The following is a 15,558-nucleotide window of genomic DNA, read 5'->3' as shown; positions in this document are numbered from 1 at the left end:
CTGCCATAAGTCTTCTGTGAAATGTCTGTTTATATTTCTTGCTCATTTTTTCTTTTGGGTTGTTTGTTCTTTTTTTATTGGTTTGTAGGATTTACTTATATGTTCTGGATACTTTTCTTGGGTGGTTAGGGTTTAAGAGTTATTTTCTCCGCGTTTAAACTTGTGTAAGTTTTGTTTGAATGTCTGTTTTCAGTTCCTTTGGGTACACACCTAGGAGTGTAGTTGCTGGGTCATATGGTAACTCTATGTTTAACATTTGGAGAAACTACCAAACTATTTTCCACAGCAGCTTCACCTTTTTATATTTCCACTAGCAGTGTATAAGAGTTTCAATTTCTCTACACCCTTACCAACATTTGTCATTATCTGTCTTGTTTTTTTTGAAGTGTATTTGACATACAGCATTCTGTAAACTTAAGGTGTACAACATACTGATTTGATACATTTATATATTAATAATATGAGTGCCATTGTAGCAATGTTTAACACCTTTGTCATATCACATAATTATCATTTCTTTAAGTTGTTGGATAATTAAGAGCTACTCTCAGCAAGTTTGATCAATATTGTCTATATTTACTATACTGTGCATTAGATATCTAGGGCTTATTTGCTACTGTTGCAAGTTTGTGCCCTTAAGCAAGGTAGTCTGTCCTATTCTGTAACCCCCAATCCCCTGGTAACCACCAGTTTACTCTCTGTTGCTTAGAGTTTGGCTTTTTTAGATTCCACATATAAGTGATGTCATACAGTATTTGTCTAATTTGTCTTTTTCTGTCTGGTTTATCTCACTTAGCATAATGTCCTCAAGGTCTGTCTATATTGTCACAAATGGCAGGGTGTCCTTTCTCGTGGCTGAATAATATTCCATTGTGTGTTTATGGTATATATACATACGTACATACATACCGTATCTTCTTTATCCAGTCATCTGTTGACAAGCATTTAGGTTGTTTTCCTATCTTGGCTATATTGAATAATACTTCAATAAACATGGGAGTGCATATATCTCGTCAGTAACCTGTTTTCATTTCTTTGGGTATATGCCCAGAAGTGGAGTTGCTGGATCTTATGGTAATTCTATTTTTAATTTTTTGAGGAAATTCCATATTGTTTTCTGCAGCGGCTAAACCAATTTACATTCTCACCAACAGTGTACAAGGGTTCCCTTTTCTTCACATCCTCACCAACACTTGTTATCTCTTGTCTTCTTGATGATAGCAGTTTTAACAGGTGTGAGATGATATCTCATTGTGGTTTTGATTTGCATTTCTCCGATTATTAGTAATGTTGAGCATCTTTTTATGTACCTGTTGGCCATTTGCATGTCTTCTTTGGAAAAATGTTTGGTTCCCCTGCCCTTTTTTTTTTTTTTTTTTTTTTTTTTTTTTTGTGGTACGCGGGCCTCTCACTGTTGTGCCCTCTCCTGTTGCGGAGCACAGGCTCTGGACGTGCAGGCTCAGCGGCCATGGCTCACGGGCCCAGCTGCTCCGCGGCATGTGGGATCTTCCCAGACCGGGGCATGAACCTGTGTCCCCTGCATCAGCAGGCGGACTCTCAACCACTGCGCCACCAGGGAAGCCCCCAGTGTACTTACTTTTTAGCTTGAAGATCTTTTTTTTTTTTTTTTTGCGGTACGCGGGCCTCTCACCGCTGTGGCCTCTCCCGTTGCAGAGCACAGGCTGCAGACGCGCAGGCTCAGCGGCCATGGCTCACGGGCCCAGCTGCTCCGCGGCATGTGGGATCCTCCCAGACCGGGGCACGAACCCGTGTCCCCTGCATCGGCAGGTGGACCCTCAACCACTGCACCAACAGGGAAGCCCCGAAGATCTTCTTTTAACATTTTTGGTAAGGCAGGTCTAGTGATAATGAATTCCCTCCTTTTTTTTTTTTGTCTGGGAATCTTTTTCTCTCTCCTTCATTTCTTAAGGAGCACTTTGCTAGATAATAGATTCTTGGTTGGCATTGTTTTCTTTCAGCACTTTGACTATATCATCCTACCCTCTCCCAGCCTGTAAGGTTTCTGCTAGAAGCCCACTGATAGTGTGAGGAGGGTTCCCTTGTAAGTTACAAGCTTCTTTTCTCTTGCTGCTCTTGAGGTTCTCTGTCTCTTAAGTTTGAAAGTTATAATGTATCCTGGAGAAGTTATCTTTGGATTGAATTGTTCAGAGATCTGTGAGCTTCAAGAACTTAGATGTCCAAATCTCTCCCCATTTTGGGCAGTTCTCCACCACTATTTCCTTAAACACGCTTTCTGCCCTTTCTCTGTTTCTTCTTCTGGGACTCCCATAATGCATTGTTTATTTCTTCTAATGGTGTCCCATAAGTTCTGTAGGCTTTCTTCATTCCTTTTCATTCTTTTTTCTTTTTGTTTCTCTGATTGGATAATTTCAAATGACCTGTCTTTGAGTTCATTGATTGTTTTTTCTGTTTGATCTAGTCTGCTGTTGAAGCTCTCTATTGAATTCTTCAGTTCAGTGATTGTATTCTTCAGCTCCAAAATTTGTTTGGTACTTTCTTATGTTTTCTATCTTTTTGTTATACTTCTCATTTTGTTCTTGTATTGTTTTCCTGATTTCATTAAATTGTTTGTGTTCTCTTGTAGCTCTCTGACCATCTTTATAACAGATTTTTGAATTCTTTGTCAGGCAGTTCGTCTGTCTCCGTTTTGGGGAGAGGTCAGTTACTGGAAATTTACTGATTTTTTTGTGGTGTCAGTTTTCCTTGTTTCTTTCTGGTTGCTGTAGGCATCTGTGTATTTGAGGAAGCAGTCACTTCTAGACTTTATGGACTGACTTCACTAAGGAAAGACCTTCACCTGCAGGTGGCGGCCCACTGGACTGCGCTGTAAACCTGGGTCTAGTGGTGCAGGGTGCCAAGTGTACGGGTGTGTAGCACCTACAGGCCCCATGGGTGCATGGTATCTTGTCAGTTCAAGCAGCAGGGATCCACTACACTGACAACTGTGTGATCCTTGGTGAGAGCCAGAGGCGGTCCATAGTGTCTGCAAGGGCTCTTGAGGTCCTCAGCAGTGTCTGGAGGTCCAGCAGCTATGTACCAGGACAGGCAGTGGTGGTGGCCAGAGTTGGTGCCACGTGCTTGGCTGCGAGGGCTGCTGCAGGTGCCTGTGTGGGCAGGATTGGCTGCAGATACATGTGCAGTGGCAAGGTCAGAGGTTCAGTAGCAGGGTCAGGGGCCGACTCTAGGAGACCTGGCTGTTAGAGCTGACTTGTGAGTCTGTAGGAGCTAGCCATGGGGCATGCACGGTTTTGGAGCCAGTATCTGGAATCAAGGCTGGTGAGCATAGAGGTGTGGCTGCTGGGACTGTCTTGGGCACACGTGAGGTGCAGGCCAGTGACAGGAGTTGGGGCTTGCTCTGGGTGCCTGAGCAGCTCTGGGGACCTGGGCTGTCACCATACACTCATGTGGCTTCAGGGGCTTGCTGCAGGCATGTGCATGGTGTTGGAGGCCTGTGATGGGAGTTGGCGCCAGTGGCCTGCAGGGGCTGGCTGCCAGCATGTGCAGCTGTGCAGACCAGTGACAAGAGTCAGAGTCTTATGTGGGCCTTAGCCGTTGGTGTGCACATGTGTGGCTGCAAGGGCCATAGGGGCAGGCACATCCGTGGGGGTCAGCTGCAGGGGTCTAGGCTGGTGTCTTGTTTGCACGCAGCTGCAGCAGCCTGAGTTGGCTGCAGGTGAGGATCCCGGGCTCAAGTGGGAAGTCGTGGGGAAGGAATGGGAAGGGACTCCAGCCCTGTTGTCAAAGTGAAAACCTGTGGGTGAAAATCTCAGAGGTGAAATCTGCAGGGGGTCTACAGCAGGCTGTGCTGCCTGTTGGTTTCTTCAGCTGTGAAACCTACTGGGGTCCTCTGTGGAGCAGTCTGCTGGGGTGTGCAGTGAGGTCCTCAGTGATGAAGGCTGCCAGCCCTGCAGTGTCCACCAGGCCTGTTGCTGGTGAAAGCTGCTGGGATCCTCTGCAGAGAAGACCACTGGGAACTGTGTTACTCCTGCCCCATGGCTGATATTGGTAGCCCCGGCCCTCCTTCCTGTTCCGAGCTCTCTCTCCATACGTGTCAGCTTTGCTTGTCTCTGGTGGGGTGAAACTGCAGCAGGTCCTGTGTGCCATGCCTCGGAAGGCTGGGGAAGCTAGTCACTCACCTGCTTTCCTTTTCCTAGCAAGGAGAACTGTCTCGCATGGGGGAGTTCCCTCTTGGCACTGAGCAGTGCCGGCCTGGGGGATGGGCTGGTGAAGGCAAAGTCAAACTTTCTTCTTACCTTTTCTGTGCAGTTATCCTCAGGCTTTTTTACCCACTATGTTGCGGATGCTCCTTAAGTGGATTCCTGAGCTCTCCAGGAGCGATTTTCATTCACGGATAGCTGTCTGATCGTTATTTGTTGGGAGATGGAGGCTGGGGTCTCTTTACTCTGCCTTATTGGTGATGACATCCTGTGTTGTGTGTTTTTTACCTGCCCCCCCCCCCACCTTTGGGGAGGAAGAATATTTTATGCACAGAGAATTATTCAGTGTGCAATGTTTGGGATCCAGACTTCTCTTGCCCAATATGGTGTTTCTAAGGTTTATTCTCACTTGTTCATTTTCATTGATGTACTGTGTGTCATTGTGTGAACATACAACAGTTGTTTTGTTCTCCATTCCGTCATTGAGGATATTCTTATTTGGGGCCTATTATAAATAACATGGCTAGGAACATCTTCTGTGTGCTTTTTGTTGTATGTACGTATGTATGTTTTTCTATATATCTTGGAGTGGGATTTCTGGGTTATTGGGTATGTACGTGTACACTTTAATAGATATTGTCAAACAGTAGTTTATGGTGCTTTTACTAACTTATACTCCAGCAGCAGTATATGAGAGTTCTCGTTTCTTTGTGGAGATGCATGTAAAGCTCTCACATGTTTAGTAATTATGTGGTATCTATTTTTGTTTTTATGATGATGACTCCCAGGTACCTTACTTAGGCACCTGGATTGGTTCTATCCACCGCAGTAGGGAATGCAGGAAGGGGAGAGCTGGCACGGTGGAGGGGAAGGTAGGGGAAGGAGCTCACTTGGGGATATGTGTAAGTGTTTAATAGATGTTTAGTTTAAGCACAGAAGGGATGCCTGGCCTAGATACAGAGATTGGGGAATCATCTTAGTAGACCCAAATTCAAGTCATTGAATAAGATCTTAGGTGAAGATTGGGATGGGGACGGAAGTTGGGGGTGGAAGTGGGGACATAATGTGTATTAGGTTGCTATGGCTGTCATGACAAAATACAACAGACCGGGTGGCTTAAACAACAGAAATTTATTTCCTCACAATTCTAGAGGTGTCATCAATTTTGGTTTCTTCTGAGACCTCTCTCCTTTGCTTCAAGATGGCCATCTTCTCCCTTTGTCTTCACGTGGTCCTTTCTCTGTTTGCCCACATGTCTCTGTGCAAATTTCCTCTTATAAGGACACCAGTCATAATTGGATTAGGGCCTACCCTAAAGACCTCACTGTAACTTAATTACCTCTTTAAAGACCTTATTTTCAAATACAGTTACATTCTGAGATGCTGGGTATTAGGGCTTCAACATACGAATTTAGTGGTGGGTGGAGGGGGAGGCAGTTCAGCCCATAACATAGAATAAGGGAGAATATAGGACAGGTAGAGGGCTACAGATTGCAGTAAGGAACTTAAGAGGACTGGCCAGAGAGGTAAAAGGAAAATAGGTAGAGGGTTGAGTCAAATAAAGGGAGGGTTTCAGGGATGGTAGAGTCAACCACAAGCCTCCCAGATTCTAAATCTAGTCACTGATACCGAATTGTTTTACTTTTCTAAATTCTTTTTCTAAAATGGAGACTTTCAGTAGAAATGCTGAAGTAAATGTTTAATAGGGTTTGCCTTACTCATACTCACTTGAAAAATAGTTATGAATCAGAGCCTATTATATGAAGTTTTGGATGCCAGAACATACTGAATATCTTGTTGCTGTGTTTTCACATCTTTAAGAGAATGGCCTTGAAGCGTATTTTGTTCAAACAGATGAGACATCGTGAGATTTAGAAATCCTAGTTTACTATTTAAAGCTTATTCTACAAGACTCTTGTATCATTTCTGAATTCTAACTGCATTGTAGTTTAGAATGCTCAAAATATTTGTGAGGAGGTTTAAGGATAATGATAAATTCTGTGAAATCACTCTGCTACGTGCCGTGTCCTTCAGCCTTGTTATTGTGCTTCATATCGGACATCTGTTCACTTCTTTGCATCTCCACTGCTACCAGCTAGTCCAGCTGCCATCACCTTTGGTGTGGACTACCACAGAAGACTTTTAACTGGACTTCCTGCTTCCTTCTTGCCCTGTCTAGAGAAACCAAAAAAAAAAAAAAACCCAAAACAAAAAACCAAGCCAGAGCGTGTCGTCCCCTGATTGAAATCTTCAGCAGTTTCTCATTATACCTGGAATTAAGTTCAAACTCAGCACCATACCCTGTAAAGATCTGTGTGGTGAAGACCCTGCCTGCCCTCATTTACCACACTAGCCTGCTTTCTGCTGCTTGAACAGACCAAGCCGCTGGCTGCTTTCGGGCCTTAGCCTGGTTTACTTGCCCTTCCCTGGGTTTTCAGGTTACTCCTTCAGTCTCAACTCGGATCTTGGCAGAGAGGCCTTCCCTCACTCCGCAGCTAAAACTGCTCTTTCCCCCTTTCACTTTCTAGCTGCCACATGTATGTATGTATGTATGTAAGTAGGTGAGTAGGTTACTTTTGTAAGCAACTGCAAAATCGTCCTCCAGAGTGGATGTACACTCCCACCGGCAGTGGTTGCTCCACATCCAGCATTTAGTGTTGTCAGTGTTTTGGATTTTAGCAGTTCTGATAGGTGCCTAATGGTATCTCATTGTTATTTTAATTTGTAATTTCCGAATAACATTTGACATTGAGTATCTTGTCATATGCTTATGTCATCTTTATGTCTTTGTTGAACTGTTTGTTCACACTTTTTGCCCGTTTTTAATTAGGTGATTCATTTTCTTATTGTGTTCTTATTGAGTTTTATGAGTTCTTTGTATATTTTGGATAAAAGTCCTTTATCAGATACGTCTTTTGCAAATATTTTCTCCTAGTCTGTGGCTTGTCTTCTCAGTCTCTGAACACTCTATTTTTTCCAAAGTATTTATCACTAACTAAAACAGTCTTATTGTTTGTCTCCTCCCACTACAGTGTAAAATCCATGAACAACTAACTGTCTTGTTCTCTTCTGTATTTCCAGTGCACAACATGGTGCCTGGTATTTTGGATGCAGTTGACAACTATTTGTTGACTGAATGGATAACAACTGTTAACGTTTCTAGTTTGTTTTAGTCTTACTGAAAATGGCATTAAGCTGATTTAAGTTCTCCCATCTTATTTAAAACTCTGTCAAAATGTTACCATTTTAGGGCTTCCCTGGTGGTGCAGTGGTTGAGGGTCCGCCTGCCGATTCAGGGGACACGGGTTCGTGCACCAGTCCGGGAAGATCCCACATGCTGCGGAGCGGCTGGGCCCATGAGCCATGGCTGCTGAGCCTGCGCGTCCGGAGCCTGTGCTCTGCGACGGGAGAGGCCACAGCAGTGAGAGGCCCGTGTACCGCAAAAAAAAAAAAAAAAAAAAAAAAAATTACCATTTTAATCTTCAAAATTAAGGATAATAGCCACTTGTAGTAGTATGAGATGAATTTCCACAGTGGTTCAGATTAATTGGTTTAAGATACATAATTACTGATCTACACTTGCTTTACCCTCTCAAGAGTTGTACAGATTTATTCTCCAGGAAGTAGTCACAGGTTTGGGTGGTGAGAACAGGAGAAACAAAGCCTTACAAAGCCTTATGGGATGAATGCTGCCTGTTAGACACTGGAAAATCTCACTGTGTTCAAATATGTATACATGCATACACACACACACACACACACACACACACACACACACACACACGTTGAATCTTGCAAGGTTAAAAAAATTATGCAGATTCCCTGTTGTTGATTGCTTTTTGTTGACTGGATTTGTAAAAGATGGAAAATGATACGTTGGTCTCCTACTGTGGTTGTTTCCAATTTTTTAAATATGTTTTCTTTAGTTGTTTTTAGCTGTATATTTTAGTGTTATGTTGTTTGCCATTAATTTTTATAACTATTATATTTTTGTCTATTTTTATCCCAATTAATGCTTTTTGCCTTGAATTCTAGTCTTTGAATGTTTCCACTCTTCTTTGTTCTTGTATGAATATGCCAAGTCTTCCATTATTAAGACTTTCATTGCTTTTTAAACTTTTGCTCTTAAAAGTGACATATATTTGAAGGAGTTGTTTTTTAAAAAATCCTTTTAGAAAAGCTTTTTATTTATTTATTTATTTATTTTTGGCTGAGTTGGGTATTTGTTGCTGCACGCGGGCCATCTCTAGTTGCAGTGAGCGGGGGCTACCCTTCGTTGCGGTGCACAGGCTTCTTGTTGCAGTGGCTTCTCTTGTTGCAGAGCACGGGCTCTAGGTGCATGGGCTTCAGTAGTTGTGGTGTGCAGGCTTTAGAGCGCAGGCTCAGTAGTTGTGGCACACGGGCTTAGTTGCTCCACAGCATGTGGGGTCTTCCTAGACCAGGGCTTGAACCCCTGTTCCCTGCATTGGCAGGCGGATTCTTAACCACTGGGCCACCAGGTGAGTCCCTAGAAAAGCTTTTAAAAGATGTTTTGGTTTTCTGTTGCTGCATAACACACCATCTCAAAACTTAGTGGCTTTAAACTTAGAACCATTTTGTTAAGTCTCATGATGTATGGTTGCAGCAGCTGGATGGTTCTTCTGTTCCATGGTTATTCTGCTGGTACTGTAGTCATGTGGTGGCTCACTTAGACTGGAATGTCCATGAAGGATGGCTGGGCTCAACTGGGATCTTGGAACCGTGGGGCATGTGTGTCTGTCTGTCTACTATCTATGCTATCATCTAGTCTCAGTCCTCTCCCTTACCAAGTGGCCTCTTCACTTACTCTTTTTATGTGATCTCAGTAGCAGGGCAGGGTAACCACACTTCTTAGATGACAGCTTGGAACTCCCAAGAGTGCTAGTGGAAGGCCAGGCCTCCTTTAAGCTGAGGCATGGAACTGCCACAGCATCAGTTTGGCCTCATTCTGTTCGCTGAAATGAGTCCTAGTGCCAGCCCAGGTTCATGTGAGAGGGTGTAAACACCAGGAGGTGTGGTTCACTGAGGGACAAATTGGGAACCTACCTACCACAATATGAGAGTTTAAATCCTTCAGGTTTTTTTTTTTTTTTTGCGGTACGCGGGCCTCTCACTGTTGTGGCCTCTCCCGTTGCGGAGCACAGGCTCCGGACACGCAGGCTCAGCAGCCACAGCTCACGGGCCTAGCCGCTCTGCGGCATGTGGGATCTTCCCGGACCGGGGCACAAACCCGTGTCCCCTGCATCGGCAGGCGGACTCTCAACTACTGCGCTACCAGGGAAGCCCTGGATTTATCCTTTGATGAAATGTAGTATATCTTAACTAATGTTTCAGGAAGGCTCTGTAGATTATAATACCTGAGTTCTTTCCAAATTTATAATGCCTTCTTCTGTCTTCACACAGTTTGATTGGTTATAGAGTTGTTTTGGTTTTTTTTTGGGGGGGTGGGGAGGGGGCTTGAGGGATCTTAGTTCCCCGACTAGGGATCGAACCCTGGTCCTCGGCAGTGAAAGCACCAACTCCTAACCACTGGACCGCCAGGGAATTCCCGGTTACAGTGTTTCTGGATCACATTCTGTGCTTCTCAGTTTATTGTTACTATTCCATTGTCTTTGGGAATTCATTGTCCTTTATGGGTATACCTTTTTAGGGCACTGGATTCTTCTTTTTGTTTAAATTTTTTTTCATGTAAAGTTTTTGCCAGTGAGGGATGGCAAATGGATCTGGAACACGGTGTGTGTGCAGTTTTGTCTTTTTTCAACTCTGTCAAGTTTTCTTCTAGTATACTTTTGTTTTGTCTCTTCTTCCATTTAACAGCTATTACAGTGATCAGGTTTGGTAGATCTTAATTCTATAAAATTGGCATTTGTCATTTTCTCTATTTTTGCTCTTTCATTCCACATTATGGGAAAACGTCTTGAATGTAACTTCCTCATTATGAATTCAGCTTTTCTGCCATGTTAATTCTGCTGTTTTTCTCCAATGCTAATGGCAGGTCTGCTGTTGCATTTTCAGGTTTCCTTAAAATCTCCTTATCTGAGTTTTTCCCATTTCCTTCTTAGCATGATGTCTCTTTATTCCTGTTGTACTTGGTTCTTACAGGCAGTGTCTTTCAGTAACTAATTATGTGTCTAGATCAATGCTCTTTTCCATATTATTTTATTTCTTGGAGTGAATTGTTGCCACTGCCAGTCCTGTGTCTACTTACTGTGGGGTTGTACTGATAAGGATTGTAGTCTCGGAATGGATATAGAAAAAGAACTTCCGGATGGGGTAGGGAGAGTGGCTGTCAGGACTCACCCACTCTGGGGCTGGCTGCCTGTTTCCTGATTGCTATAAAGCCAGGAACTTTGGGCTAGGGGTGGAGAGAGGCGAAGGGCTGCTGCACCCTCTTCCCATGCACTTCCTGGCAACTGTGCTCTTACCCTTCAGAGGCGGGGCTGCAGTTGGCCACTGGAGTGTGTCTCTGTCTTCATTCACACTGTAATTAGTGGAAATTTCTCCCAGATTTGAGTAAATTGTTATTGTTCAAAGTAGGCTCTACTTTCTGTCTTTTCTTGTGTGTGTCTTTGTAGGTGTTTTTTTTGTTTGTTTTTTACAATTAACTGCCTTTATTTAAACTATATTTTTTAAATTTTATTTTATTTACTTTTTATACAGCAGGTTCTTATTAGTTATCTATTTTATACGTATTAGTGTATATATGTCAATCCCAATCTCCCAATTCATCCCACCACCATCCCCTGCCCTCAACATTCTTAACTCAGCTTAACCAAGGGGGAAAGCTGACTCGTGCCAGGGTGCTTGCCTGGGATTATCCTGAATTCAGAATAGAGATTATTCCTCTAGAAGCCTTTGGTTATTCTAAGACTCCAGAGCCCAAACTGGTAAGCTGGCACTAATGTTTCTATGCTTAAGTTTTTAAATGCTTACCTTCTTAGTCTTTTAATTTGGGGGAAGGGGCTTCAACAACAGAAATTTATTTTCTCACAGTTCTGGAGACTGGGAGTTGGAGACCAGGGTGTTGGCAGGTTGGTTTCTTCTGAGGCCTCTCTCCTTGGCTTGCAGGTGGTCTCCTTCTTCCCATGGTTTTCTCTGTGCACCTGCATCCCTGGCGTCTCTTCCTCTTCATATGAGGACACTAGTCATAATGGATTAGAGCTCTACCCTACTGGCCTCATTTTAACATAATCACCTTTTTTTTTTCTTTTTCATTTTTACTGAGGTATAATTGACAAATAAAATTGTAAGATATTTAAAGTATACAACTGTGGTGATTTGATATACATAACGTCAACACTGTGAAAGGATTTGCTCTAATGAGTTAGTTAACAAATCCATCCCTTAACATTTATTTATTTATTTTTGGTGAGAACATTTATGTTCTTTTAGTTTTTAAAAAAATCTTTTATCACATTTACTTGCATGCTGTTATACTTTTGGGTTTTGTTATTAGCCTTTTTTGTCTCCCTTATCTCAAATATAATACATTTCATTCTTTTAAAGTTTAGCCCTGTTTTATTTCTTTTTTGCTATTCCTACTTCTTAAATTCTGTTTTTTCCTCTATTGGTCTTTTTGGCTTTATTCCTTCCTTATTCTTTCACTCTAATTTTAATTCTTACTGCCTTAATTTTTTCATGTCTGTTTTCTTAAGCCTGATTCTCTCCCCTCCTCTGCCCTCCCTCCCCGTCATGGTTTCATTTTATAAAGGCTGGAAGGATGTGTAGTCCTTAAGAGTGGCAGTAGTTGTGGGCAGTGTCATTCAACAAATAGGGAAGACCTCTCTCTCCTTCTCCTTCTGAGTGGATTTTATGTCTCTTTGTTCTGTCTTGACCCCTGAAATTATGACTTGGGGATACAGTGGCACCTGTGAACTTTTGGAGTGGCTTTTGGACAGCGCGTATCACTTGTATGAGAAGCTGATTGTTCTGAAATCTGTGGTCTGTAATGTGTGTTTCGTCACTCAGTGGAAAGACCAGGGCCTCCGGTGTCAAGACAGATGCATGTCATAGCTCTGGTGTGGAATAGCTTCATGACCCTGAGCTGCTCCTCAGGTGATTCTGATGTGCACAGAGGTTGAGATTGCACCACGGTACTGCTTCTACTCTTCCCAGGTCAGATCCTGCCTGTGGCTGGAACCCTCAGGGGAGCTTCTGTTCATCGCCCTAGTGATATTCTGTAGACCTCCTTCATCTGGTCGGGGACGCGAGGGGAGGCAGCCAGGAGGGCCCTCCTGCCCTGTGCCAGCTCCCGCAGCTGTCTAACAGATTGTCCTTTGGCTCTAGAAAGGGATTCAGTACTTTGGAAAAAGTTTGTAGACCACTGGCCTTTGGAGGCTGAAGTCACCCTTCGTATATCAGAGCAGAGCTACTTAGGACTGCTTTCTGGAGAGACCTTGCCTGTACTTTGTTCCGTCTTCCTGTGGCTAACCAGTCCCTTAATTTTCAAAATGGGTCGCGACCCTTTCCTCTTGGTTAACGGTAAAGCAAAAAAATTCTTTTCTTAATTGGCTGTGTAATAGACTAATTGAATTTAAGTTTCTAGCAGATTTTCACATCAAGTTTAAATATTTCCAATTCTTATCAAAAGCTTAGTTTTAAAATGTCACATTCTTAGAGGTAGCCTAAAGTCTATCTCTAGTTTTACAGCACCTGTTAGAATTTTTTCTGTGAGATCAGGGCCTGCTGAACACTCTATTCAAAAGCTAGCTGACGGAGCAGGTAAGCTGAAGCTGGTTAAACAGGAGTAGAGACTGAGCCCCCTTTCTCGCCTCCCACCCCAGTCCCTTCACCCCGCTTTGGCAAATGGAGAGCAGGTCGATCACGACTGCCTTACCTCTCCATGGAGTCAAGGTAGCCCAGCAGAGCTTCCTGCTGAGTCCTCACTGCTTGGGACACTTGTAAAATTCTGTTTATGTTTTTTTCGTGGACTGTGATTGTGGTTTTCATTATGAAATGTTATAAAAAATAGTCATTTGAAAGTTATGAACTTAAAAATCTGGGGATGCTGTTTGTAACGCCAGCCACTTGAGAGGTTCCCGTTCTGAACATGTGTGGGAGAGGTCTTTCTCAGGCTTGGTGTGTTATTAGCAGGTGTGGTACTCCTCCATGGATGCTCTGGGCCTTGTAGATGCTGAGGCTGCCTTTGCTGAGCAGATAGGAAGCTCAGTGTCAAATCCGTGGTCACCTTGAGGAAATGCCTAGTGCGTGACAGTGTGTAATTTGGGACACTAACTTTACCCCAGCTGTGTTTCTCTTCTTAAAATTATTTTCCATTTGTCTTCATTTCCTCATCCATTTATTTACTTCTCTTCTGACATGCATGTCCTTGTTAGCCCCATCATCCTTTTTGGACGAAGTTGGTGTACAAATTAGCAAATACATAAGAACGGTCCTAAATTTTAAGAAACCACCCTCTTGATCCAGCCTTACTGCGCTGGTCTGAGTTGTCGCAAAAGTCACCTGGCTGCTCGCGCCGCACCCCTCTCCTCCCACTTGCAGCTCCTCACCTGCAGAGCAGACCCAGCAGCGCACGGTAGAGGGCCTTTCAGTAACTGCCTCTATTTCTAGACCCAGCAGCGCAGGGTAGAGGGCCTTTCTGAGCAGTAACCGCCTCTATTTCTAGACCCATTTCCTGCAGCTCTCGTTTCTGCCCCTCTGTTCTCCCTCTGCTCGTCATTTCTGCAAATCTGAAGCCCTCTTCCTACCCCTTCACCTCCTTCTGCTGAGTCGGTTTCCTCTGTGAAACCTTTGCTGATCCCCTCCAGGCAGGGCCGACCACTTCCTGGGTGCTGCTTCCTCTCTTGGTGCACACATGGGGGCACACTAACTGGGCTGCTCGCCCGTGGGCGCCTTTGTGCAAATTAGAACAAGGCACTTTATACAGCTTCCAAATGCTGGAAACCCATCTTAATGAGTGTGTGAGTCTAGGCCGTTTACCCTGTGAGTGGTGCCGTGTGTGTGTGTGTGTGTGTGTGTGTGTGTGTGTGTGTGTGTGTGTGTCTGTGTGTGTGTGTGTGTGTCTGTGTGTCTGTGTGTGTGTCTGTGTGTCTGTGTGTCTCTGTGTGTGTGTGTGTGTAGGGGTGGGTGTGTCGGACTGTGCGGTTGTGCTCCGTGGCCTCGTCTGTGTTGGAATTTGTGTGAATTGTCTGTATCCCCAGCACCATCTGTCTGACCCAGGGCAGGTCCTCAACAACCATTTGCTGATAAGCCAAAGGAAGAGCAAAGGTGTGAATACCTGCCACGCTTTTGTCTGGAAAAATAGCAGGCAAGGCACACCTGACAAGGCCTTTTGCACTGAACGTTATAAATATATTGTAATGCCAAGACATTTTTTTCTTCTTCACATCTTAGTGTCTCTGAAATCACAGATATCTTAGTCAGTGTGTAATGGTGGGTGAGGGCACAGCCCTGGAGCTGGACTGCCTGGGTCTGAATCCCAGGTCTGCCACTTACACACTTATTTGTGTGAATCTGGGCGTGTTACTTACCTTTCTGTGTCTCAGTTTACTGGTCTGTAAAATGGGGATGATAACAGCAGTTCGTACTTCATGGGGTTGTTGTGAGAATTCAGTGAACCCTTATATGTGCAGCGCTTAGAATACCACCAGGCACATAGTAGCAAGAGATATGAGCGTTAGCTATTATCAGTATCATAAATGGCTACATATGCACTTAATATACTGTTGTTTCTTTTTAACCCTGACATGCTGTTTTAGTCCACTGGAGTACAGCTTACATGGATAGCATCTCGTGTCGGTGTCTGTGGACTGGTCCCATTATATGTGCTGCGGTCCCACACCATCTCCCGCCCACACCAGTTTTCTGGTTGCTGCACCAAAACATGCACGGTACACAGAGAGGAAACCAGCAGGCGTTGTTTTTTCTTCTTCATGTGGCAGAGGAGTCAGAGGGAACAGACAGGGCCCTGTATAGATAAGGCTCCTTTCAGAACTTCAACGTAACTTCTTGCATGCTCTGAAGCTTAGACCGGTAAGAAATCTTGGCTGTGTAAAACTAGAAACCAGAAAGAATTGGGTTTGAAAAAGTGATTTTATTTATTTTTTGGCTGCACTGCGTGGCTTGTGGGATCTTAGTTCCCCGACCAGGGATTGAACCCAGGCCCCTCAGCAGTGAGAGCGCGGAGTCCTAACCACTGGGCCACCAGGCAAGTCCCTGAAAAAGTGATTTTAATGTAAAGTTTTTGTCTGATTGCAGGGCAACTTTACTTTGATGATTTTCAAGGAAGCTGGGCTACGAAGTGGCAGAAGGTAATGGCTGTGCTGGGGCCAAGTTCCCCATCGGAAGCCTCCGGGGTGTGCTCAGGTTAGACAGTAGATGAACGTCGCTCCCCAGATAGTTG

The 15,558-nt window shown here is 44.0% G+C and overlaps 1 protein-coding gene across 11 annotated transcripts in view; it reads left to right on the top strand.

Annotated features, from left to right (window-relative positions):
- The window catches only part of LOC101285567 (cytochrome c oxidase assembly factor 1 homolog), a 101,512-nt gene that overhangs the window by 62,838 nt on the left and 23,116 nt on the right, over window positions 1-15,558 (top strand). For 8 of the 11 annotated variants that reach the window (XR_004478707.2, XR_007479132.1, XR_007479129.1 and 5 more), the window contains one exon: window positions 15,414-15,466. The exons of 2 other annotated variants lie outside the window; for them this stretch is intronic. Coding sequence is in view for 1 of the 9 variants with exons in the window: in XM_033411274.2 (XP_033267165.1) it covers window positions 15,414-15,466 (53 nt within the window). In the remaining 8 variants the exon portion in view is untranslated. Of the gene's footprint in view, window positions 1-14,287; window positions 15,189-15,413; window positions 15,467-15,558 lie in introns of those variants that run through there. One more of the 11 variants, XR_007479128.1, reaches the window with a different exon arrangement.

Source organism: Orcinus orca, chromosome 9, assembly GCF_937001465.1.
Source record: "Orcinus orca chromosome 9, mOrcOrc1.1, whole genome shotgun sequence".
Taxonomy (NCBI): Eukaryota; Metazoa; Chordata; class Mammalia; order Artiodactyla; family Delphinidae; genus Orcinus; species Orcinus orca.
The sequence above is the reverse complement of the archived record's forward strand: the minus strand, read 5'-3'. Positions and strand labels throughout refer to the sequence as shown.